This window comes from Paroedura picta, chromosome 1 (assembly GCF_049243985.1).
Source record: "Paroedura picta isolate Pp20150507F chromosome 1, Ppicta_v3.0, whole genome shotgun sequence".
NCBI lineage: Eukaryota > Metazoa > Chordata > Lepidosauria > Squamata > Gekkonidae > Paroedura > Paroedura picta.
Window position 1 is genome coordinate 103,580,095 of NC_135369.1, and position 24,104 is coordinate 103,604,198.

General features: G+C 44.9%; 1 protein-coding gene across 5 annotated transcripts in view; it reads right to left on the reverse strand.

Annotated features, from left to right (window-relative positions):
* The window catches only part of UTRN (utrophin), a 503,173-nt gene that overhangs the window by 421,138 nt on the left and 57,931 nt on the right, over window positions 1–24,104 (reverse strand). For all 5 annotated transcript variants that reach the window (XM_077350828.1, XM_077350839.1, XM_077350815.1 and 2 more), the window contains one exon: window positions 1,062–1,123. In XM_077350828.1, coding sequence (XP_077206943.1) covers window positions 1,062–1,123 — 62 coding nt within the window. The remainder of the gene's footprint in view (window positions 1–1,061; window positions 1,124–24,104) is intronic.

Genomic DNA, 24,104 nt, shown 5'->3' on the forward strand with positions numbered 1-24,104 from the left:
GCAGCAGAATGGCTAATCCTTTACCCACCTGCTTTTCTGATATAGCCCCATTTCCTGTTATGTCAGAACACATCTTGAGACTTACATGGACAAATCTTACTGGATGGCACAAGTGCTAAGCATGTACACACAGAGCTTCCCTGCTACAAATCACCCTCTCTAGCAGCTGTTTGTCCTAGAAATAATCCATCATGAAGGTTTTATGACATGCATTTAAAGAATTTTAAGCACCAAACCACACATTGCATACAGTCCTACAATCACATTTATATTCAACCTGATGTGCTTATTTTTTCTACTTGTATGCTGACTACAATTAAATTATAGCAAAATAATTCAATCCATGAGGCAACATTCCCTATTTGCTAGTTGGGTGACCTTGGGCCAGTCACAATTCTCTCAGAGCTTTCTCAGCCCCACCTACCTCACAGGGTGTCTCTTGTGGGGAGAGGAGGGGAGGTGGTTATAAGTTGCTCTAACTCCTTCAGGTAGTAAAAAGCAGGGTATAAAAACCTTCTGTTTAGTAATGTTACAGAATTAAATGTCAGCCACTTTCCTCCTAATTGAAAAATACAGCTAATAAATTTTAGTCTGGAGACAAGTGGTAAATCAGGAAATAGATCTATGCAGTGAACTAGAATAACACAAGCTTATAAGAACTAGCAGTTTTGCTTGGTCAGCATGGAAGTTCACTGAATGTTTCATCAAGCTGCCCCATGAGGGCAGTCAACAAAATCCATTTTAATGCATTCAGGATATTGTATGCAGAGTTTAACTATATTATGAAAACATCAAGTTCTACAAATACCAATAAGCTCTAAGCTGCAATTGAATGAATTGAATAAATGAATTTCATCATGTGTCACAAATTCTTTTTTGAATGGGCATTAGCTCAACTACACTGTCTGATGTTGAATGTAAAATCTCTTCGGTTCAGGAAAAAGAATTAATATTTGGAAGGACCACACAGTTTTATTTACACTTACTCTAGTTAAAACAGCGAGCTTTCTGATGTATAAGGCTACATTTTCTAACCAAAGGTAGTTTCAAAACATACTTACTTTAGAAAAGCGAGAATTTATCCATTTTGTGAAGGTTTTCTTTTGTACATCGTTGTGTTCATCTAGAAAAGGAAGAGAATAAATATTTTAAAGTATTAATCAGGCTTGCTAAATGACACTTTCAATATGACAATATTGATTTTGACTGGAAAAAAGAGACGAGACCATTTTAGGAATACGTAGCATTATTTCCCACAGAAAATCTGACTGGGCAATCTTTTTCCAAAACTAGAGAAATAATATTTAATTGACTGAGTTAGTCTATGTTTCCTTCATAAAATCGGGTGCCAAAAAATCTAGAAATTGAGAAATCACAAAGAGTGACTGGTCAAATCAAGCTAGTCTAGAGATTTATACCCTTTTCCGGAGCTTAGCTTAAAACATTATTGAAAGGTAACAATGTCATAACTAAGTCTTAACCATATCCTGAGCCTCTTGTGGCGCAGGGTGGTAAGGCAGTCTGAAACTCTGACCATGAGGCTGGGAGTACGATCCCAGCAACCGGCTGAAGGTTGATTCAGCCTTCCATCCTTCCGAGGTCAGTAAAATGAGTACTCAGCTTGCTGGGGGGGAAACAGTAATGACTGGAGAAGGGAATGGCAAACCACCCTGTATTGAGTCTGCCAAGAAAACGCTAAAGGGTGTCACCCTAAGGGTCAGACATGACTCGGTGCTTGCACAGGAGATACCTTTACCTTTAACTATACCCTAGAAAATTCACTGACCTTTAAGATGCTGCTGGACTTCAATATTGCTCTTCTCTTGTAGACCACTCCCACTACACACCTGAAAATGCCTTAACTACGATCAATAGGATCATGTATGTCTGTGCAATCCTGTGTACCCTCCTATTTTTAACCGCTCCTGTGGAGCGGATTAAATAAAGCAGTAAGGGCCCCGAGGGCGAGCCCTGTCCGGGATGAGGAAGGGTGCCGATTGGCCACTTCCCCCGGACTTCCCTTCGCGCTTGCCGATTGGGCCCTCCGACTGTCACTCCACCGGCAAGGGACCAATCGCGAGCCGCTCAGAGAGCGGCTCACAATTGGTCCCTTGCCGGTGGACTGACCACTTGGGAGGCGCAAAGTGCCTCCCGATCTGCCCCCCCTCTGCGGCGCCAGCATGCAGCTGACCACCACCATTTGATCCCTCGCGCACAGGCCAGGGCGCCGCCTGGCCGTGTGCCCCACAGCACCCGACGGCCACGCCACCACTCACACAATGCTGCAATGCCGCCCCGCACAACCAGGAGTGCCTGGCACCAGCTGCAGCCTCCGGGTCGCCCGCTGGCCCATGAGTCCAGGGCCGCCTGCCGGAGATAGCTACAGGAACAGCTGCAGTGCCAGCTGGCAGCACCAGACGCCGCAGCGGCCGCAACGGTGCCACAGCGCCGCCCACGGACAGCCCAGGTCGCACGCCGGCCCACGCCGCCAGCAGCGTGTGCTTCCGGACCCTGCCGTAGCGGTGGAAGTAGGCCCACCACTGGCGGCGGCCGCTGAAGAGCGATCCTTTTCTCCCAGGTAGGCGCCGGTCCAGAGGGAGGCTGGAAGCGCCACCGGAACGCGTCCCGCCCCACGGCCGATTTGATGAGAAGATCAGGAAGGTTGTTGTTGTTAGGTGCGAAGTCGTGTCCGACCCATCGCAACCCCATGGACAATGATCCTCCAGGCCTTCCTGTCCTATACCATTCCTCGAAGTCCATTTAAGTTTGCACCAACTGCTTCAGTGACTCCATCCAGCAATCTCATTCTCTGTCATCCCTTTCTTCTTTTGCTCTCAATCGCTCCCAGAATTAGGCTCTTCTCCAGGGAGTCCTTCCTTCTCATGAGGTGGCCAAAAGTATTTGAGTTTCATCTTCAGGATCTGGCCTTCTAAGGAGCACACGCATCAAAAGGCTGTTTAATTCCTCTTCGCTTTCTGCCATTCGAGTGGTATCATCTGCATATCTATGGTTGTTGATATTTCTCCCTGCAATCTTGATCCCATTTTCTGACTCATCTAACCCCACCTTTCTCATGATGTGCTCCGCATACAAGTTAAATAGGCAAGGTGAAAGTATACAGCCTTGCTGAACTCCTTTCTCAATTTTGAACCAATCAGTGATTCCATGCCTTTGGCTTCTTGACTGGCATATAGAGAGAGATAAGAGAGAGATAAGAGAGAGAGATAAGATGCTCTTTAAGAACTTGCCACAATTTGTTGTGCTCCACACAATCAAAGGCTTTAGCATAGTCAATGAAGCAGAAGTAGATGTTCTTCTGGAACTCTCTAGCTTTCTCCATGATCCAGCCTATGTTGGCATTTTGATATGGCTCACAATGGCATCACAACTAATGCTGATTTATTATCATCTGAGTGCCCTTCTTCGAGGGCGGTAAGGCACCAAATTACCCTAGACAAATGAGCCAGGTGTGAGCTCATGGATGCAGTGGAGGATGCACAGAAGTCCCTCTTCACAGCATTCACTACCATCTCATGGGCTCTCATAAGCCCCCTATAGCAGGGATTGTCAACCACCGGTCCGTGGCCCACTACCGGGCCGCACAGGCCTCAGTAACGGGCCACCATGCCTGCCCCTCCCACCCCACAGCAAAAAGCTCACCAGGCCGCGAGCGAAGCGGCCGCCAAAGCGGCCACTTTGCTCGCAGCCCGGCTAGCTTTTTGCTGCGAGAGGGGGGGTGAAGAGGTAGGCGCGGCCACTGGCATGCTGGAGGACACAAACGCGCATGCGAAGAGCTGCTGCGTATGCGCGTTAGGACCCTCTGATGGTGAAAACGTACGTGCGTTGCAGCTCCGCGCATGCACGTTTTCACCACCAGGGGGCGCATGCGCGGCACCCAGGCCGCTGGCTTTTCCCCACCCCCAAACCTATAAACCATCCCTATAGGATGGTTTTGCTGCTTTGTCACAAGATTTCCTCCAAACTCATTCTACCCATACTCCAAACTCACCCCAGTCATTATAGCAGAAAAGTTTAGATTCCACAAGAGGCACCAGCAAGGCCAATACATTTCCCCTGAAGAAAATGGATGCTTTAGATCAGGAGTAGTCAACCTGTGGTCCTTCAGATGTTCATGGACTACAATTCCCATGAGCCCCTGCCAGCAAACACTTGCAGGGGCTCATGGGAATTGTAGTCCATGGACGTCTGGAGGACCACAGGTTGACTACCCCTGCTTTAGATGTTTAACTTTATGTTATTAACCGTAAATCCCATTGTGGAAAATGCAACAGGCTTTAGGCTGCCCATACTCTCCCCCACCCCCAAGCTGGCAAAGGTAGGTGGGAGTACTGAAAGAGAGAGTGGGCCACGTAACAGCTGATGATGACAGCTGCACAGTTCGCACTCCCTTTCAATACTCCCCTTCTTCAAGGACCGGGCCTCCAATTCACTTGCAATGCAGCCTGATTGCTAACCATGCTGATCAAAGCAAAATGAGCATAAAACTCTCTCCTTTAAATGATGGGTTTCTTAAAGAGAATCTCAGTTTCAAATGTGAATTACAACTAAACCAGAGGATTCTAAAATTATTTGCATACGTGTCCAAAGATGTCTGCATGAAAGTATGCACTATAGACAGTTCAAGAAACAATAATCTTATCCTAAATGACTACTTCAGTTAGATGGAAACCACCAAACAGTTTTCAAATAGCAAAACAATACCCTTTGAAGCAAAAATGTGGTCAGAAGTTAACTTTTATTTCTGAATCCAGGAATTCTCCCTCTGAACAGGAACAAGAACAGGAACAAAACCAAACAACAAAGCTCCACTGATAGTCCACTAAGGCAGGGGTAGTCAACCTGTGGTCCTCCAGATGTCCATGGACTACAATTCCCATGAGCTCCTGCCAGCATTCGCATTTGCTGGCATTTCCCTGCATTTGCTGGCAGGTGCTCATGGGAATTGTAGTCCATAGACATCTGGAGGACCACAGGTTGACTACCCCTGCACTAATGGACGGTTTACTAACTTTACATGAATGCATAATACAAAGCAGGTATGGGTATCCCTGTTGTTAAAAAAGTTGGGGCAGTATAGCTCTGTAGCAATTTCAAGTTTAGCATAAACTCTGTCTTGAGGATGGAAAGGACTGATGGCATATTTGCAATCCTGTCAGGAGGGAAATTATTCAGCAAGATCAGTTTGTCAAAGGCCTACTTTTTATGGAAGTCGAAGCTGATTCTAAAGCATACCCCCATCCCCCATCCTTACCATTGGTTGCCTATTGCTGTCCAGATCCGGTTCAAGGTTTTGGTTTTAACCTTTAAGGCCTTACGCAGGTTGGGACCCACATACCTGAGGGACTGCCTATAGCCCTATGCCCCCTACAGGACCTTATGCTCTGCGGGTCAAAATTTATTGGTCCTTCCCAGCCCCAGGGAACCGCACCTAGCCTCAACCAGGGCCTTTTTGGTCCTGGCCCCTACCTGGTGGAATGAGCTCCTGGGTGAGCTACAGGCCCTGTGGGAGCTTTCGTCATTCCTCAGAGCCTGTAATATGCAACTCTTCCCCCAGGTCTACAGTTGAGGCTGGGGTCAGCGAGGTAAATCTATGCTCCCCCCCCCCGGGATATGAGTAATATAAAACTTTGACCTCCTTCCCCACCCCTCTAATAGTGGAGGTTGGGAGCGGGTTTTCCCACCATGTTGGGTTTTTATGTCTTTTAATGGGGTTCTTATAAGACATTGTAACCCGCCACGAGCTGGTTTCAGAACTGGCAGGGAATAAATCGAATAATAATAATAATAATAATAATAATTTGTTCTCCCTAATATTTGGGAAAGGCTCCTGGGGCGTGGTGCTGGGACACATCCAGCGTCCGGATTGCAGTTCCGCCCGCACGGGCCAATCCGCACAGCCAGCCTCACAGTCAAACATTGCCTGGCCACCGAGAACACCACTCCTCCGCTTACCTGCCTTGGCCGCTGGCCCAATGTGCCCACCAGAGACCGTACTGGCCCGGCCACCTGGCCATGCCTGGATTGGCCTGGCCACTACGGCACCCACCCCCTGAAGCCGGACGCAAGGCGCACTCACCACCTCACACCCAGCCGAGGGCGGTAAACATCCAGCAGCCTGACTTGGCCACTGCCACGCATTCCAGCCTGCCCGCCAACCCCTAACCCTACCCAGGTCGCCACCTCCCCAGCTGCTGCTGACTCCTTACCATCCAGCCAGCAGCGACAGAGCCTGAAAACAGGCAGGGCCGGTACAAAGGCAGCAGAGGACAACCGGCGGAGAGCTGGCACAGGAGAAGCAGCAGCCACAACCACAAGCTGTACTGCAGAACTGGTGGAGGTGTCGCAGCCCCAACGGTGGCGAGACGGGGCTGGCAGCAAGCAGGCGGCATTGAACCACTGGAGGCAGCAGCAACCCTCCCCCAGCCCGGACCATGATTGCCACCCCCTGAGCTGCCACCCACTCACCCCACCACCTTCCCCAGGGAAAGATGGGTGAGCGGGGAGGGAGGCCACTCTGTGACTCCCAAGCCCTGCTGCTCCACCCACATGCCGCCTGCACCCCCACTTCCCCGCTAGTGTCCGCTACATTCCTGACTGCAGCGGGCTTTTTACTAGTCATCAGCACTAGTTAACATACCAATATTTGATATTGCATCAGCTCCAAAGGAAAGCAGATAAAGTTTTGCAAGATATTGCAAAAACTATTATGACAAGTGAAGGTAATTAACAGCATCTGCAAATTTTGCAAATGGTACTGGATTAAGTAGAGGAATATGTGTTAAGAGCTAATATTTTAAATAAAGTCATTAACATACTCCAGACATATCACAGATGCACAAGATTTATATAAGTGCCCAAAGAAAATTAGAATGGCTTTAGAACCCCCACAGCCTAAGGATGTATCACAGAATCATAGATTTGGAAGGGGCCATACAGGCCATCTAGTCCAACACTCTGCTGAATGCAAGATCAGCCAAACCAGCCAGGATTAGTTTATGTCCAACTGCTGCTTAAGGACTATCAAGGTGACACAAATCAGGTCATTCCTAGGGTTGGTTAATGACATCAAGTTATTTTGTGACAAACTTGACAAGTGAATTGCATTCAATGAACTGTTTGCTGCAGAAGGATAAAAACAATATGGTCATGTGTCTATGAAGAAGCTTTCTTAAAAGCCAAGAAGTTAGTTGACATCTGACAATCTACTGATGTACTTATATCCAGCTTTGCTCTTTAACCCAGCATATGATGTTTCTTCACAGGGAAAAAGGGGCAGTAATATTTCTTGTGATGCTTTATAATCAAGGAAGGCCAAAAGCATTTGCCTCTAGATCTAAACATCAACAAATAGATACAGAGTCCTTTTCTAACTTGGAGTGTAAAGAAATTCAATCCGTATCTGTATCAGTGACCACCAGCCTCCAGTTTCTATCCCATTTCGGCAAAAAGGAATTTCCTTAACAGCTGCAGCTTGAATGAAATGATGGGCTCTTTTGAACAGCTTATACTTATGACACTAAATACGAGAGATCAATGGCACATGCAAATACAGATAGCTTCCCACATCTATCAGGAACACTAGGACACCTTGGAAGGTCCATATTCAACCTGTGCTGAGACAACTGCACTGGTTCAAGATTTTGGTTTTGACCTTTAAGGCTATACGCAGCTTGGGTCCTGCCTATCTGAGGGACCACTTGTTGACCTATGCTCCCTGCAGGGCACTTTGTTCTGTGGGTATGAACCTTTTGGTTGTCCCGGATCCCCGGGACATCTGCCTAGCCTCCAACCTGGTGGAATGAGCTCCCAGCAGAGCTAAGGGCCCTGATGGAACTATCACGGTTCCGCAGGGCCTGCAAGATGGAGATCTTCTGCCAGGTGTATGGTTGAGGCCAGGGAGGGGTTTCTGGAGTTACAATATGTGGGCCATATGTTAAGGAAGATCACAATCTGGAGATACCATTGAGAGCCACAGAAGTGGCTCGTGGCTGGAGCAGTGAATTTGGGGGTTGAATTTGTACCGCTATCTTGATATTAGTTCTAAATGTTAGTTTTAACTGACGGGTTGGGAAGATGTTTGTTATGCTGTATAGTTTTTATGGGGTATTGTTATTGTTTTTATTCTGTAAGTTGCCTCAGGCTGACCTTGTCCAGAGAGGCGGGATACAGATAGACAGTGAGATGCCTGAGAGACAGAATCTGTTCATTTTTTCAACCTGTCACAGTTTGTAAGGTACCTTCACAAATCATAGCATGACTGAACAGGAAACTAAGACCAAATATTGGCTCAAGATTATGAAGCAATGGCTGGTTAGAATGAATCTGCAGTTCTATCTACTAGTTTTTATTTTCTTTGTTAGCAAATATGCTTAATCATGAATCCAGCCTTGTATAAATTTAAGTGAGCTGCATGATTAACAGCAAATATTTTACACTATCACTTGTTTGAGAAAAAAGTTAGTAAGACTAAGTACTGGCAAGTTATTTTGCCATTTCATGCTTACATTGTAGCTTACTCACCCAGTTGTTCATGCCTAGTCTTCAGCCCTTAAAAATCTGCTAAACCTTTAGATAATTACATGGCATGGAGTCTTCAAAAGGTTTAATTAGTATAGTACTATGACAAATCATGTTAAACCTAATTTCCACCCAAAATATAGTTCACATTAGCAGTTAAATAGAAACAATTGAAAAGAATCATCTGACATGAGCACCATGCTTACAGATGTTACACTACATTACAGTGGATTCTTTGATGCTTGCAAGGAAGCAACAGATCTAGATAAAATGGAGTATGTTCTAATTAAGCTTTCATTAACCTCAATGGATTACCTGTCAACTGAGCCAATTAACCCCAGAATAGAGGCCTCTGCTTGATTAACTGTCATGGGGTAGGCTCATAAATTCCATTCAGCCAACTGAAAAGGAAGGAACTCATGGCTTGGTTCCAAAGGTGACCAAAGACCTGAGAAAAGTGTAGTCTCCCTGTTTACATTTGGTGCTATACTAGAATAGTGAAACTAAATCTGAAGGTAGTTTTCTAGTCCTAGATTTGCAAAAACTGCTATACAACCTATAATAAGTGAGAAGAATTTGTACAATGCATAAGTTTCCACAGGACAATGCCACAGGGCTTTTTTAATTCCCCCCTAATTTGAAATCCTGTAACTTTGTGTACTGGAATACAAATTACCGAAGTAAAGCCTAATCTACACACACAGGCAAAGAATGTCTGCTTCCATTGGTGGTACACCAGAAAACCTTTTGCTGCATTGTGGCTAACAACAAAACAACAGCAGAAAAAGACATGTAGTTCTTTAGGAGAGGGTGCCAATATTCATTAATGCTGACTTGGTTACCACAAATGAGAAACATCTTTGAAGTCTGGGTGGCAACAAGCTGAAAAAGCAGGGGGAAATGCAGTCATTCAATCTTCTCTCTCTTTGAAGGCTTGTTCAGTTTATGATGTTCAGTTTATGATTTAAACCATTAAACATATTAAATATACACAGATGGAGACCTCACATACATTTAAAGATGTAAGTTTTTGTTATATGCAGTTACACAAACATTAAATTCTACACACATTCACAGTATTCATACAATAGCCATTTGCAAAAATACACACAATTCAACAGAAATCACTATTATACTAAGTGCTTCCTACACTCATCTTTGCTGCAACCATTACATAGATTAGCACACAGAGTTATATGTGCCTAGGCTTTTTTCTTTATTTATATGCATCTGATTTGGAACGGTAAATTGACTAAATTATTCTACTAAATACTCTGCATCATTTATTTAGTTTATTAATTTACAAATTTGAAGCTTGCCTTTCTGCTCCAAAATAGCCACCAAGGCAGCTAAGAATTTAAAGCATATATTATAAAATCACATTTTAAAATCAAATACACATCATGAACTAATTAAAAAACAGAGTTATGATACACAGGACATAAAAACAGCAATTAAAACATATCTGAGTAGCAGGTTGGCATGGACAGAGAGGTTCTCAGGAGGCACCTGGCTGCACTAGGTGAGTTCAAATCCCCAAGGCAGGATGTTGTGCATCCAAGAGTGCTCAAAGAACTTTCTGGAGAGCTTGCAGAATCATTGTCCATCATCTTCAGGACCTCTTGGGGGACTGGAAAAGTGCCAGAAGACTGGAGAAGAGCGAATGTTATCCCAGTCTTCAAAAAAGGGAGATGACATGGGAAACTAAAAGCCCCATGTAAAGAGCAATAGAATAATTGGATCTAGATTCAATCATGGCATTTACCACAGCAGTCAGATTTTTTCTGCCCAGGAAAGGACACAGCTGGCTAACCAGTCTAAGCTGGTAAAAGGCACTCCTGGCTACAGTTGCCACCTGCTTATCCAGCAGTAGGCCTGGGTTGAAGAGCACCTCCCAGACTATGGATCTGTTTCTTCATCTCCACAAGGTGGAGATGGCCTTGGTCACCCTAATGGATGACCTCAGGTACCAATTGGATCATGGTGAATCCATCTTACTTGTGTTACTAGACCTCACAGCAGTGTTTGATCTGGTCAACTATGAGCTTCTTGCTCACTGCCTCACCAATGCTTGAATTTGGGGAACAGCCCTTCAGTGGCTGGTCTGCTTCCTCCAGAGCAGGGGTAGTCAATCTGTGGTCCTCCAGATGTTCATGGACTACAGTTACCATGAGCCCCTGCAAGCATTTACTTGCAGGGGCTCATGGGAATCATAGTCCATGAACATTTGGAGGACCACAGGTTGACTACCCCTGCTCCAGAGGATTGTTTTGGAGGGCTGTTGTGGAGGACAATCTTGCCACTGCCAGCTCCCCTGTGGGGTTCTGCAGAGCACAATTTTATCCTTCATGTTATTCAACATCCTCATTGCCCAACTGGTCCAGGGGATGAACATGGGTGTCTTCAATATGTAGATGACACCCCGCTCTACGTCCTGATAGACAGTCACACCCTGAGTCATTCGTCAGTTGCCTGGAAGCAGTGATGGCTTAGATCAAGCAGAGTCATCTGAAACACAGCCCTATATAGACGGAAGTCCTATGGCTGGGTAAGGAAGCACATTTGCCAATCCTAGACAGGATGCAGTTTACAAATGCACAATCTACTAGGAATTAGGTATGATATTTGATGCCTCCCTGTCCATGAAGACACCAGTGTAGTGCAGCTGGCATTTTACTATCCTTGTCATCCTAAACTACTAGTATCCTACCTGTCCACAGAGGACCTAGCCACAGTGATCCTTGAAACAGTCACCTCCACATTGGATTACTGCACTCGCTCTACCCGCCCTTGTCCCTGTCCTTGAAATTGCAATTGGACCAACAGAGTTGCACTGTTTGCTCTCGCAGCCAGGAAAATCAGGTCCAAATTGTGCAATTAGGATTAAAACCCTAATCATTATGGTTCCTTTTTATCTGTGTAACTTTTTATCACTTTATTACTTTTATTACTCCTTGTGATTTTACCAGTTTGATGTCTTAATTTTAACTGACTTTTGTACTGTACAGTCAATTTGCTGGAAATGGCTAATGGCCGACTAATAAACTAAATCTGAATCTGGTCCAAAATGCAGTGGCTCAGATTCTAACCAGAACACCATGGAGAGCACATATGAAGCCTGTTCTTAGACATCTGCGTTGGTTTCCAGTTGAATTCCAGATCAGGTTCAAGGTTTGGGTTTTAACCTTTAAGGCCATCCACAGCCTGGGGCCAACATACAGCCTGGGACCACCTAACTGACTATACTCCCTAAAAAGCACTTTGCTGTGCCAATACAAACCAGCTTGCAATCCCCAGACCTCTAATGAGCTCCCGGAAGAGCTGCAGTCCCTGTGGGAGCTTGTTTAGTTCCAAAGGGTCTGCAAGACTGAGCTCTTCTGCCAGACATCTGGTTGGGGCCAATGAACAAGTGGTATAACTTCACCAAAGTTGGCCCCATCCTACAAGAACCCTCCCCTGGAATTCAGAGCAACAATACCCCATAAACTTTAATGTCATAATGGAATTGAATTGTATTATATTTTATGTTCATATGTTTTTAAGCAATGTTGTAAACTGCCCCAAGTTGACTTGCCAGGAGGGGCGCTCATACAAATCCAATTATAAACAAATAAATAAAATGTTCAAATCAACCTGGATGTGGTTTTGTGACTTCTAAAGGGTAAATCCATTGCTTAGGGGTATGATGAGACCCATGCTCACAGATGAAGGTGTAGATCTCATGGGAGCAACCTCTTAAATCAGTCCAGAAGCTTCAATCAGTACAAAATAAGGCAGTAAAGGTTGCTGTCTGGCTCAAACAATTGAGAACACATCTCCTTACTGAAACGTCTTAACTGACTCTGTAGGTTCACTCCAAACAAAATTGACAGAGATAGCTTTTTAAAGAAAAGTGTTAAAGGGACTAGGAGTAAAGGACCGCTTACTCCCATAGACACTGATTAAGATCTTCATTGCAGGATGGTCCCTGTGTGCTGCCCATCTTCAGGAAAAGCAATAATGGCTCACTAGACATAGGGATCTTTCTGTGCTGGTGCTTCTGCAATCCATGTCATTTTTACTTTAACATTTCTTTTTAAAGGTTTAGAATTTAGGGCCTTGGGAGCAGAATGTCACAGACCATGGGCAGATAGTAAGGTTGCTCATATATTGCCAGATGCAAGAGCCCAACCATCTCAGTCAATCTGGCTTGCAGCAGAAGACCTAGAGCAAGCTGAGGGAACTGCTAATTTCATTGTAGGTCCAAGCCAGAGAACGGAAGCATCCAGAGCAGCAGCAGCAAGAAGCATTGAAAGAGTATGTGGAGAAGGCGCAGCCATGCACTTCCTTAAGTTAACATTCTGGACTTTCTTTTTTCCTCGTGTCACTGGTCACTGTCTGTCAGCATTTGCTTTTGTTTTGAGTGCCCTTTCTGAAGGGTATTAAAGATCCTATTTCAACAAACGTTGCTATGTTCCCAGCCAGTATAATTCAGTTTTTACCTCTAGTTGTAAAGTTGCTAGGTTTATGATAAATGTATGTTCCCTTGAAAATCATAACACTCTGAATTTCTTTCACATTTGCTTGCCAAGCCACAAGCACGCCGTCAGATATTTATTTGAATCCTATCCCCCCACCTCTCCAATTGGAAAAAGTAATTTAGGAGAGGGGTCTATATAGCAAGGATTCTGCTGGGTTACAATTCATTGTAGGAATATACTCCAATAGTTTAGCACCTGAACTTTTTTAGTTCTAGATGCAATGTGAAATCATTCTGTCCGTCCACCTTTTGTTTCAGTTAAGATATCTTCAACTCACCACAGCAAAGGACTGCATTATTATCTGACTTTAACAACATATTTTGTTTGTATTAAAATAGCTGAAAACCCTTCATGCAGAAAATTCTTCCAGAATACAGTTTAAAAAACAGATATAAATTTTACTAAAACTGCCCAGGACAGAAAGATAAATACTGTACTTTATATCATTCTAAAGCTGTGTGAGTTTTTTAATTAAAACTTTTAATTAAATAGTTTTAAAATATTGTTTAAATCCATTGAAAAACATAGATTGTTGGTATATACTTTAAATATTGACTGACTCAGGACAATCCTATTGAACTAGTTCATGTAGAATGTAGAAAATGTAGATGAGCTAGAACTTATTTGTACTAGAGAATTACTGGACAATATAATCACTGTCAGATTTCATGTCCTATTCCTTTGCCAAGGCAGGATTAGAATTGAAAGTGTGGCTTAGGCAGGCTTCCTAGACGAGAATAAACAGGAATCCTGTGGCTAACACAGAATACATTTTCTCATGGAAAATGGATCTATGCAGAAATGGATCTATGCAGATATATTTCATTAGTCCATCTCTATATCAAAACTGTTGATCTGGAGAGCTGTCATACAGTCACTTTCTAGTTTCATTTAATAAATGCTTCTTCAAACTGTATGTTTACATAGTTCAGAAAAGTGCATATGACAAACTTCTCCATGTACATGAAATGCATCTTCAGATGCATCACTGTAAAAACAGAGTTGCACTTAGCTGTAACTGTTGTTGATTGATGTCATCTATGCAGACACACATTGGGACTGGGACTGTGCAGGCCAGCTTTGGACATTTTCTTTCTGGCTAAAAACTCCAAAGAGAGGGCACCATGCTCATTTTAGAACCGGCACGCATATATTTAATTTATTAATTATATTTATATACACCCTCTCCTAAAGCTCACGGCAGTTTACATAAAACAGGGAACAACACAGATAACTCAGTAGTTGAACAATAATAATACAGTGGTAATAATAGACAATATAATAGAACAGTAGAACATTAAATCAACTATTGCACACTGACAGGACTGTGGGTTGGATGAATTGACAGCAGTTCCCATAGGAGGGATGTTCTGGGGGCCAATGGGAAGTGATTGGTTCAGGTCGATCTCAATCAAATGTCTGGTGAAGGAGCTCCATTTTGAGGGCCCTGAGGAACTGTTTAAGTTCCGTTATGGCCCTGATCTCCTCTTGGAGCTCGTTCCACCAGGTGGGGGCCAGGATGGAGAAAGCTCTGACCAGGAGCCCCCTTCCTTCAGTTCCCACTAAGCCGTCATGAGCCCGCATCCCTGGCACAATAGGCCCTATGAGAGCTCACCATGGACCAGTAGAGAGAGAATGTGTGTCTACACAGATGGCATCCTTATCCATTGTTGTTCCTCTATATATTTCTGAAACAGCCTAGTGTCCAAGTTAGAATAGGACCAATCAGGATGCAGCCAGCTTTGCCCTGATTGGCCCGGCTCCTGCAGCTCCCACCCTCCGGCCCTGGACTCTAGCCTCTTTGCTCTCAGACGCCTCAGTACCTGGAGCCAGCAGCAGTCCTGCAAGGCTGGGCCTGCTCACAAGGGCCTCCCAGCCTGCTGACTGCCTGCTAAGGAGCTCTGTCTCAGCCCTGCTAACGAGCTGGCCAGCCCCTGCCTGCCCCATAACTTGGCTGCGAACTGCAGCCCAAAGCCACCTTAAGCTGCCTGGCCAGGAGCCGGGGGGGGGGGACCCTTTCAGGGCCCGTTCTTAGGAACGGGCTTTGAAGCTAGTCAATAAATAAGTTACAGGTAAGTGCAACTCCATTTTCATTCTTCCATCATGCAGCCCCACACTGGGACTTTTAGCAAGCTACTCAGTACAGGAGATGAGGTGAGTCTCTCACTGATACAGAGTCTGCAGAATTGCCTTGCCCACATCTGGCTCATTCCTCACCTGCAAGTCTAAAGCGTAGTGTTCCACAAACATGTCCGCCTTGCAGATGTCCAGCAGGGGAACTCACTAGTGAAAAGTAGCAGAGGACCCCTGTGCTCAACTGGAGGTGCTTGCACATCAGTTGGACGCAGTTCTCTGAATGCCACGTAGCAGGAACAGATAGCAGCAACTACCCATCTAGACACATACTGGGCTGAAGTAGTGCTGTCTTTATAAAATGGTTTGGTTCTATTCATAAAGTAAAGGAGGGACCTCCTAACATCAAGGGTATGTAGGGCTTTTTCTACTTCTGAGCTCAGAGCAGAGGGAGATACTGGTAGGACAATTTCCCATGCTAGGTGAAAATTGGAAACTACCTTAGGCAGAAAGTCCAAATTTAGGTCTAATACAATCACAAAATATTTTGAGAAATGGTAGATTAACCCTCAGAGCTATCAATTCACTTTCTGGCTAATTTAACAACTATTAAGAAAGCTAATTTCCATGAGAGCAAAGCTAAGAAACAGGGGACTAGGGGCTTGAAGTGTGGTTTCATCAGCCTAGCTAAAGAAGCCAATGACCACTGAGGGATAATACAAGGTGCAGGGGACAATTTATGGGCAAAGATCTCCTCATGGAAAACAGCAATGGCAACCGGGTGGCTCTTTACTGAAAAGAGTTGGTGGATGAGGTGAAGGAGGTGGGGACCCTAGGGGGAAGTGACCATGTCCTCATAGAATTCCTTTTGAGATGGGGAGCCAAGGAAGCTTGTAGCCAGACGCGGATATTGGATTTTCGTAGGGCAAACTTTAATAAACTCAGAGACATGATGAGTGTCATACCATGGACGAGAATGCTGGAAGGGAAGGGAGCATGTGAAGGGTGGGCGCTACTCAAACAAGAGCTATTGCATGCTCAATCAATGACTATTCCAGAAATACGAAAACACTGCAGGAGCTCTAAGAAGCCTATTTGGATGAACAGAGAACTTCAAGAGGAAATAAGAAAGAAAAGGAAAATGTTCAGGAAATGGAGGGAAGGACAGAGCTCTAAAGAAGAGTACCTACAGGTTACTAGGCACTGTAGATCAATCATCAGAAAGGCCAAAGCTGAGAGTGAGCTAAGATTGGCCAGGGAAGCCCACTGTAATAAGAAAAGATTTTTCAGTTACGTGAGGAGCAAACGTAAAGTAAAGGAGGCAATAGGCCCGCTGTTGGGTGCGGATGGACAAACTCTAACGAAAGATGCAGAGAAAGCAGAAAGGCTTAGTGCCTATTTTACATCTGTTTTTTCCCACAGGTCAAAGTGTTTAGGCACGTCTAGAGATGGCTGTAGCCAAAGGACAGTGTCTGGGTGGCAGGTTAACATGGATAGAGAGGTTGTCGAGAGGCATTTAGCTGCACTGGATGAGTTCAAATCCCCTGGTCCAGATGAAATGCACCCGAGAGTACTCAAAGAACTTTCCAGAGAACTTGCACAGCCCTTGTCCATCATCTTCGGAACCTCTTTAAGGACTGGAGATGTCCCGGAGGACTGGAAAAGAGCAAACGTTATTCCGATCTTCAAAAAAGGGAGGAAGGATGACCCGGGAAACTACAGACCAGTGAGTCTGACCTCTGTTGTGGGGAAGATAATGGAGCAGATATTAAAGGGAGCAATCTGCAAACATCTGGAGGACAATTTGGTGATCCAAGGAAGTCAGCATGGATTTGTCTCCAACAGGTCCTGCCAGACCAACCTAGTTTCCTTTTTTGACCAAGTAACAGGTTTGCTAGATCGGGGAAATTTGGTTGATGTCATTTACTTGGATTTTAGTAAAGCTTTTGACAAGGTTCCCCATGATGTTCTGATGGATAAGTTGAAGGACTGCAATCTGGATTTTCAGATCGTTAGGTGGATAGGGAATTGGTTAGAGAACCGCACTCAAAGAGTTGTTGTCAATGGTGTTTCATCAGACTGGAGAGAGGTGAGTAGCGGGGTACCTCAGGGTTCGGTGCTCGGCCCGGTACTTTTTAACATATTTATTAATGATCTAGATGAGGGGGTGGAGGGACTACTCATCAAGTTTGCAGATGACACCAAATTGGGAGGACTGGCAAATACTCCGGAAGATAGAGACAGAGTTCAACGAGATCTGAACACAATGGAAAAATGGGCAAATGAGAACAAGATGCAATTTAATAAAGATAAGTGTAAAGTTCTGCATCTGGGTCAGAAAAATGAAAAGCATGCCTACTGGATGGGGGATACGCTTCTAGGTAGCACTGTGTGTGAACGAGACCTTGGGATACTTGTGGATTGTAAACTAAACATGAGCAGGCAGTGTGATGCAGCGGTAAAAAAGGCAAATGCCATTTTGGGCTGTATCAACAGAGGCATCACATCAAAATCACAAGATGTCATAGTCCCATTGTATACGGCACTGGTCAGACCACACCTGGAGTACTGTGTGCAGTTCTGGAGGCCTCACTTCAAGAAGGACATCGATAAAATTGAAAGGGTACAGAGGAGAGCGACGAAGATGATCTGGGGCCAAGGGACCAAGCCCTATGAAGATAGGTTGAGGGACTTGGGAATGTTCAGCCTGGAGAAAAGGAGGTTGAGAGGGGACATGATAGCCCTCTTTAAGTATTTGAAAGGTTGTCACTTGGAGGAGGGCAGGATGCTGTTTCTGCTGGCTGCAGAGGAAAGGACACGCAGTAATGGGTTTAAACTTCAAGTACAACGATATAGGCTAGATATCAGGAAAAAGTTTTTCACAGTCAGAGTAGTTCAGCAGTGGAATAGGCTGCCTAAGGAGGTGGTGAGCGCCCCCTCACTGGAAATCTTCAAGCAAAGGTTGGATACACACTTTTCTTGGATGCTTTAGGATGCTTAGGGCTAATCCTGCGTTGAGCAGGTGGTTGGACTAGATGGCCTGTATGGCCCCTTCCAACTCTATGATTCTATGATTCTATTCTATGATCCTGCTAAACCAGCTTGTGCTAACAATGGTGTTCTAATACCAATGCTAATGGGCAAGTAAAAGGGCATACACTCCTAACAATCACCCAGGATTCAAAATCAGCCCATTTCCAGTCATAAGACTTATAAAGGATTTATGAGCCTGAAGCAAGGGATCTCTTATATCTTTGGAGAAAAAATGTTTTACAGCTGAATCCTCCATCGTCAAGTGTAGCCAATGGACAGTACATCATTAGATCTGGGGTGGGACAGAAAAGTTTGTCATCTGCACCTGCCAAACAGAACAACTCTTAAAACCAGATCTGGAAGAAGGGAACTATTAGGATACCATACATCTGCTCTCGGCCACCATCTTCCCTATAACACTGCTTAGAAGAGGGAAGGGAGAATATGTGTAAAAGAGTCAGTTTGTCTAAGAGATCTGGAATGCATCCCACAGGAAATTGAGTTGCTGCCTGCTAAAGAGCAGAAGACTGGTGCCTTCTTGGACTTTGCTGGGACAAACAGGTCCACCTGAGCCAGCTTGGTGTATTGGTTAGGAGCGCTGACTTCTGGCTAAGTTCGTTTCCCCACTCCTCCACATGCAGCCAAAGCACCAATAAAGCTGTTCTGACTGAGCAGTAATCTCAGGGCTCTCTCAGCCTCACAGGGATCACAGAGTGTATGTTGTGGGGAGAGGAAAGGGAAGGTGAATGTAAACTGCTTTGAGACTCCGGGTAGGGAAAAGCGGCATGTAAGAACTCTTCTTCGTCAGCCCCATGTGTTAAAAACTGGCTTGATATAGCTATGATGGATAGACCATTCATATTGTGTCTGCCAGTGGTGCCCAACCTTTTTATCACCAGGGACCGGTCAACACTTGACAATTTTACTGAGGCCGGGGGAGGGGGGGAGTAGTCTTTTGCTGAGGTACGTCGCCGCCTGAGGCCCTGCTCCGCTTGCTTTCCCGTCGGCGCCCCTGACTTCTCACCGCCCGCTGGGAGGCGCTGCCAGCAGCAGCTGCACAGTGCCATGCCGAGGGGGAGCCGTAGCCATGACGGCCGCTGAACAGCACCAAAGGTGAGCGGGTGCTGCGTGGCAGGGCAGCCCCCGAGGCAGCAGCCCAGGAGCAGGACAAGGAGGAGCTACGGCCCAGTACTGACTGGTTCACGGACCAGGACCGGTCACCGGACCAGGGGTTGGGGACCGCTGTGCCAGACCCTGCTCAGCCTCTCTAGGTGACCTAGACTGTCTCAGTATGCTAGATCCTGCTCAGATCCATTTGGATTCACTATTTATCTTCAAGAGAAGTAAGACATAAGAAAACTGAATGGTTTAGAGTTATGGCGAAATATTCAATAAAACCGATGCATAATTATCTCCATTAAAACCACCAGCTTTAAATCCTAACAGATCAGTCCCATACTACTTTCAGCTCCTCGCACAAACAATGCCTTTAAGTTTGTGCTACAAAAACAGATTACTGTTGTTGAATACTGCAGAAAAATGTATTGCTCTCTTCCAAAAGAGCCAAGTTTCCAAGTTTTCTTGCTATCAGCAGCAGTTTCAGGGTTAGGCACTATAACAGCATGAGCCCCTGACTGGTCTGTTTCATTTCCCCTTAAATAGCAGCCATGAATAATTTATAAGACAGTGAGGTTTAGCAGGAACAGGTGATGAAAGGAAAATTCTGCACACAGATTTCGGCCGTACATGGCGCATGCACGCATGCACGATGCGCGGGCGTGCATGCACGATGCGCGGGCGTGCATGCACGATGCGCAGGCGCGCATGCACGATGCGCGGGCACGTGTGCCTGATGCGCGGGCGGGGCAGTTGCCCTGCCGGTCCCCAGCCTAAAAAAGGTTGGGGACCACTGATATAGAGCACAAGGAACCAAAACGCCTTTGTTTGAACCTGCTTTTTTAGAATAGACAACTGACTTTAAAATCCAGTATTATCAGCATAAGGAACCAAAGAGACTAGCCAATCCTAGTAATTTCCTATCTGCAGTACTATATGGATGTACAATTCTAACCATTTCTTGTTCTCAGTTTTCACCAGATGGCCACTCATTGTACATTTATACTGTGAGAAAATGGATCAATGAGAAGATGCTTATCATAGTTGTATTCAAAAGGATCCCTTATCCCAGGATGTAGCATAAATCAGAACAGCATGGAAAGCCTTTCTGCAATGGGCAGTGATAACACTGAAGGCAAAGCTGTCCTGGGATTTGAATTCAAAAATTTCACCTCCTTTGAAGTTCTCTGATATCCAAGTATAACATAAAATGTAGCATAAGTATACCGATATATTCTTCAGAGAGTTTTGTTTATAAATGCAGGTAAGGATAAAATGTTTAGAATAGCTCTTGTTGTCCGATACTTTTTAACATATTTATTAATGATCTAGACTAGATGAGGGGGTGGAGGGACTACTCATTAAGTTTGCAGATGACACCAAATTGGGAGGACTGGCAAATACTCCAGAAGATAGAGACAGAGTTCAACGAGATCTGAACACAATGGAAAAATGGGCAAATGAGAACAAGATGCAATTTAATAAAGATAAGTGTAAAGTTCTGCATCTGGGTCAAAAAAATGAAAAGCATACCTACTGGATGGGGGATACGCTTCTAGGTAACACTGTGTGTGAACGAGACCTTGTACTTGTGTACTGTAACTTGTGGACTGTAAACTAAACATGAGCAGGCAGTGTGATGCAGCGGTAAAAAAGGCAAATGCCATTTTGGGCTGTATCAACAGGGGCATCACATCAAAATCACAAGATGTCATAGTCCCATTGTATACGGCACACCAGGAGTACTGTGTGCAGTTCTGGAGGCCTCACTTCAAGAAGGACGTAGATAAAATTGAAAAGGTACAGAGGAGAGCAACGAGGATGATCTGGGGCCAAGGGACCAAGCCTTTGAAGATAGGTTGAGAGCCTTGGGAATGTTCAGCCTGGAGAAAAGGAGAGGGGACATGATAGCCCTCTTTAAGTATTTGAAAGGTTGTCATTTGGAGGAGGGCAGGATGCTGTTCCCATTGGCTGCAGAGGAAAAGACACGCAGTAATGGGTTTAAACTACAAGTACAACAAAATAGGTTAGATATCAGGAAAAAAATTTTCACAGTCAGAGTAGTGGAATAGGCTGCATAAGGAGGTGGTGAGCTCCCCCCTCACTAGCAGTCTTGGATACACACTTCTCTTGGATGCTTTAGGATGCTTCGGGCTGATCCTGCATTGAGCAAAGGGTTAGACTAGATTGACTGTATGGCCCCTTCCAACTCTATGATTCTATGATTTTATATCACTTGTGGATAAACATGACCTACTGCTAAGACTACACAAAATGACTTCCAAAAATAAGCAGCAATGCAATTCTTCAATAATAAGCACTTTGTCCTGGTATCCAAGAATTTGAAAGATCCTTTTAGAGAACAAAAAACCCTGCATTTACAATGCCACATGGAATAAAACAAAATAAGAATGTGGAAGCAACATAGCAGCATTCAAGTGACATGCATGCCAAACTACCATGCAGCCTAAGAGTGGGAAGGGATGCATGACTTTTCACCTAAAAGGACTTAGCATTTACAATAATTTACTAGCTGATTAGTTAACAAACTGATTGCAAACTTTTTCATACAAGTAGTTTGTCTAGAAACTCACAACATACAATTCAATAGCAAATAATTTGTGAAAGGATTGAACAAATAAGAGCTCTAAAGTAATGCCTTAGTAATGCCTAAAATCAGAGAGTTAAAATATTCTGTGCCTTCTTTTCATACTATCAAGCTGGTCCTTATTACTCCATACACCTTTAAGCAGTTGCAGAAGATCATGATAAATGCCACCCTAGTCTTATAAAAGATAGGTATTAGGCTCACTGAATAATACAAATCAGGAGTTTGTACTAAAGTGTATTTATTTATTTCATTACTTTATTTAATTTATTTATTATATTTATATATCGCCCTCCTCGAAGCTCAGGGCGGTTTACATAAAACAGGAATGATACAGATAACTCAATTATTATAATAATAATATGGCCATATGTGGTCTAGGCCCAGTATACCTGAGGGATTGCCTCTCCGCCAACACCCCTCAAAGAGCCTTGCACTGGACCACCTCCAACCTCCTGGTGGTCCCTGACCCCAAGGAAACCCGCTTGACCTCAACCAGGACCAGAGCACACCTGTTCGAACGAGCTCCCAGAGGAGCAGTTCCACAGGGCTTGCAAAAGAGAGCTCCTCCACCAGGCATTTGGTTGAGGACGACCTAATCCATCCCTCCCAATTGGCCCCCCTCCCCCCTCCGACCATAACTGTTACGAATCTGCCCAACCCCTAGGTCTCAGTACGAATTGTGCTAAGGCTCTTTGCAGTCCCACCTTCCTTTAATGTTATTGTTGTTATTGTTAATATGTTATTGTTACCACCTTACTGTTACCTGTACCATTTTGTTGTTTCATGTAAACCACCCTGAGCCTTTGTGGAGGGTGGTATATAAATAAATACAATAAATACAATAAATAAAAATAAACAACACAGTGGTAACAGTAGATGACATGTATTTATTTTTATTACAGTATTTGCTGGCGTATAAGACTACTTTCCCCCCCTAAAAAAACATGCCTCCAAGTGGGGGGGGGGAGGGTCGTCTTATACGCCGGGTGCACTTCAGTTGGGATAGACATAGTTGCCCATAGTGGCCCATAGTACTGTATTTTGAGTGGAAATGTTGAGGGGTCATCTTATACGCCGGCAAATATGGTATTTTATTTGTTAAATTTATATACCACCCTCCCCGAAGGTTCAGGGTAGAAGGTTGGAACAGTGGGGAGAATTTTAAGTCAAATTAACTAACACATACTGATGACCCTGTGGTCATCAGTGCGGATAGGCAGTGGTTACAATTGCAGGGAGGCTCGGGGGCCAGTGGGAAGTGGTTGGTTCAGGTCAACCTCTACCAAATGCCTGGCGGAGGACCTCTATTTTGCAGACCCTGCAGAACTGTTTGAGTTCTGTTAGGGCACTGATCTTCACTGGGAGCTCGTTCCACCAGGTTGGGGCCAGGATGGAGAAAATTCTGGCCCTGGTCAAGCGAGATTCCTTGGGGCCAGGGATCACCAGGAGATTGGAGGTAGTGGGGTGTCTCTTTGAGGGGTGTAGGCAGAGAGGTGATCCCTCAGGTACACTGAGCCCAGAACACGTATGGCCTTAAAGGTGATAACCAGAACCTTAAGCCTGATCCAGAATTTGACCAGAAGCCAGCACAGCTGCTAGATGATGGGCCAAATGTGGGACCTCTGTGGTGTTGCTGTGAGGGCCTTCACCGCTGCGTTCTGGATCAGTTGTAGTTTCCAGATCAAGGTTAAGGGGCAGGCCTGCATAGAGCAAGTTGCAGAAGTCCAGTCTAGAAGTGACCGTTGCGTGAGTCACTGTGGCTAGGTGTTCCGGGGCCAAGGAGAGTGCTAGTAGTTAGGCTTGGTGAAGGTGGTAAAATGCCAGCCACGCTACTGTTGTGATCTGAGCCTCCATTGAGAAGGGGGCATCAAGAAACACATCCAGATTCCTGACAGAACGGGCCACTGATAGCGGCACTTCATCCAGGTTGGGTAGGTGTGCTTTCTCACTTGGACCCTTTCTGCCCAGCCACAGGACCATCTTTGAAGGGTTGAGCTTCAGATGACTCTGCTTGAGCCACCTCGTCACTGCTTCCAGGGTTAATCTATAGCCTGCCTTTGTCAAAGCAGACTGCACAGTGTAGATCAATGCAGCTAATAGGATAAGACATCTTCTAATAAGAACCAGAGATTCATAACAAAATCATAAAGTATTACACATACTAGATCTAAAGCCTATTTTACTTGCCATAAAATGGGCGCTAGATTGCAGCG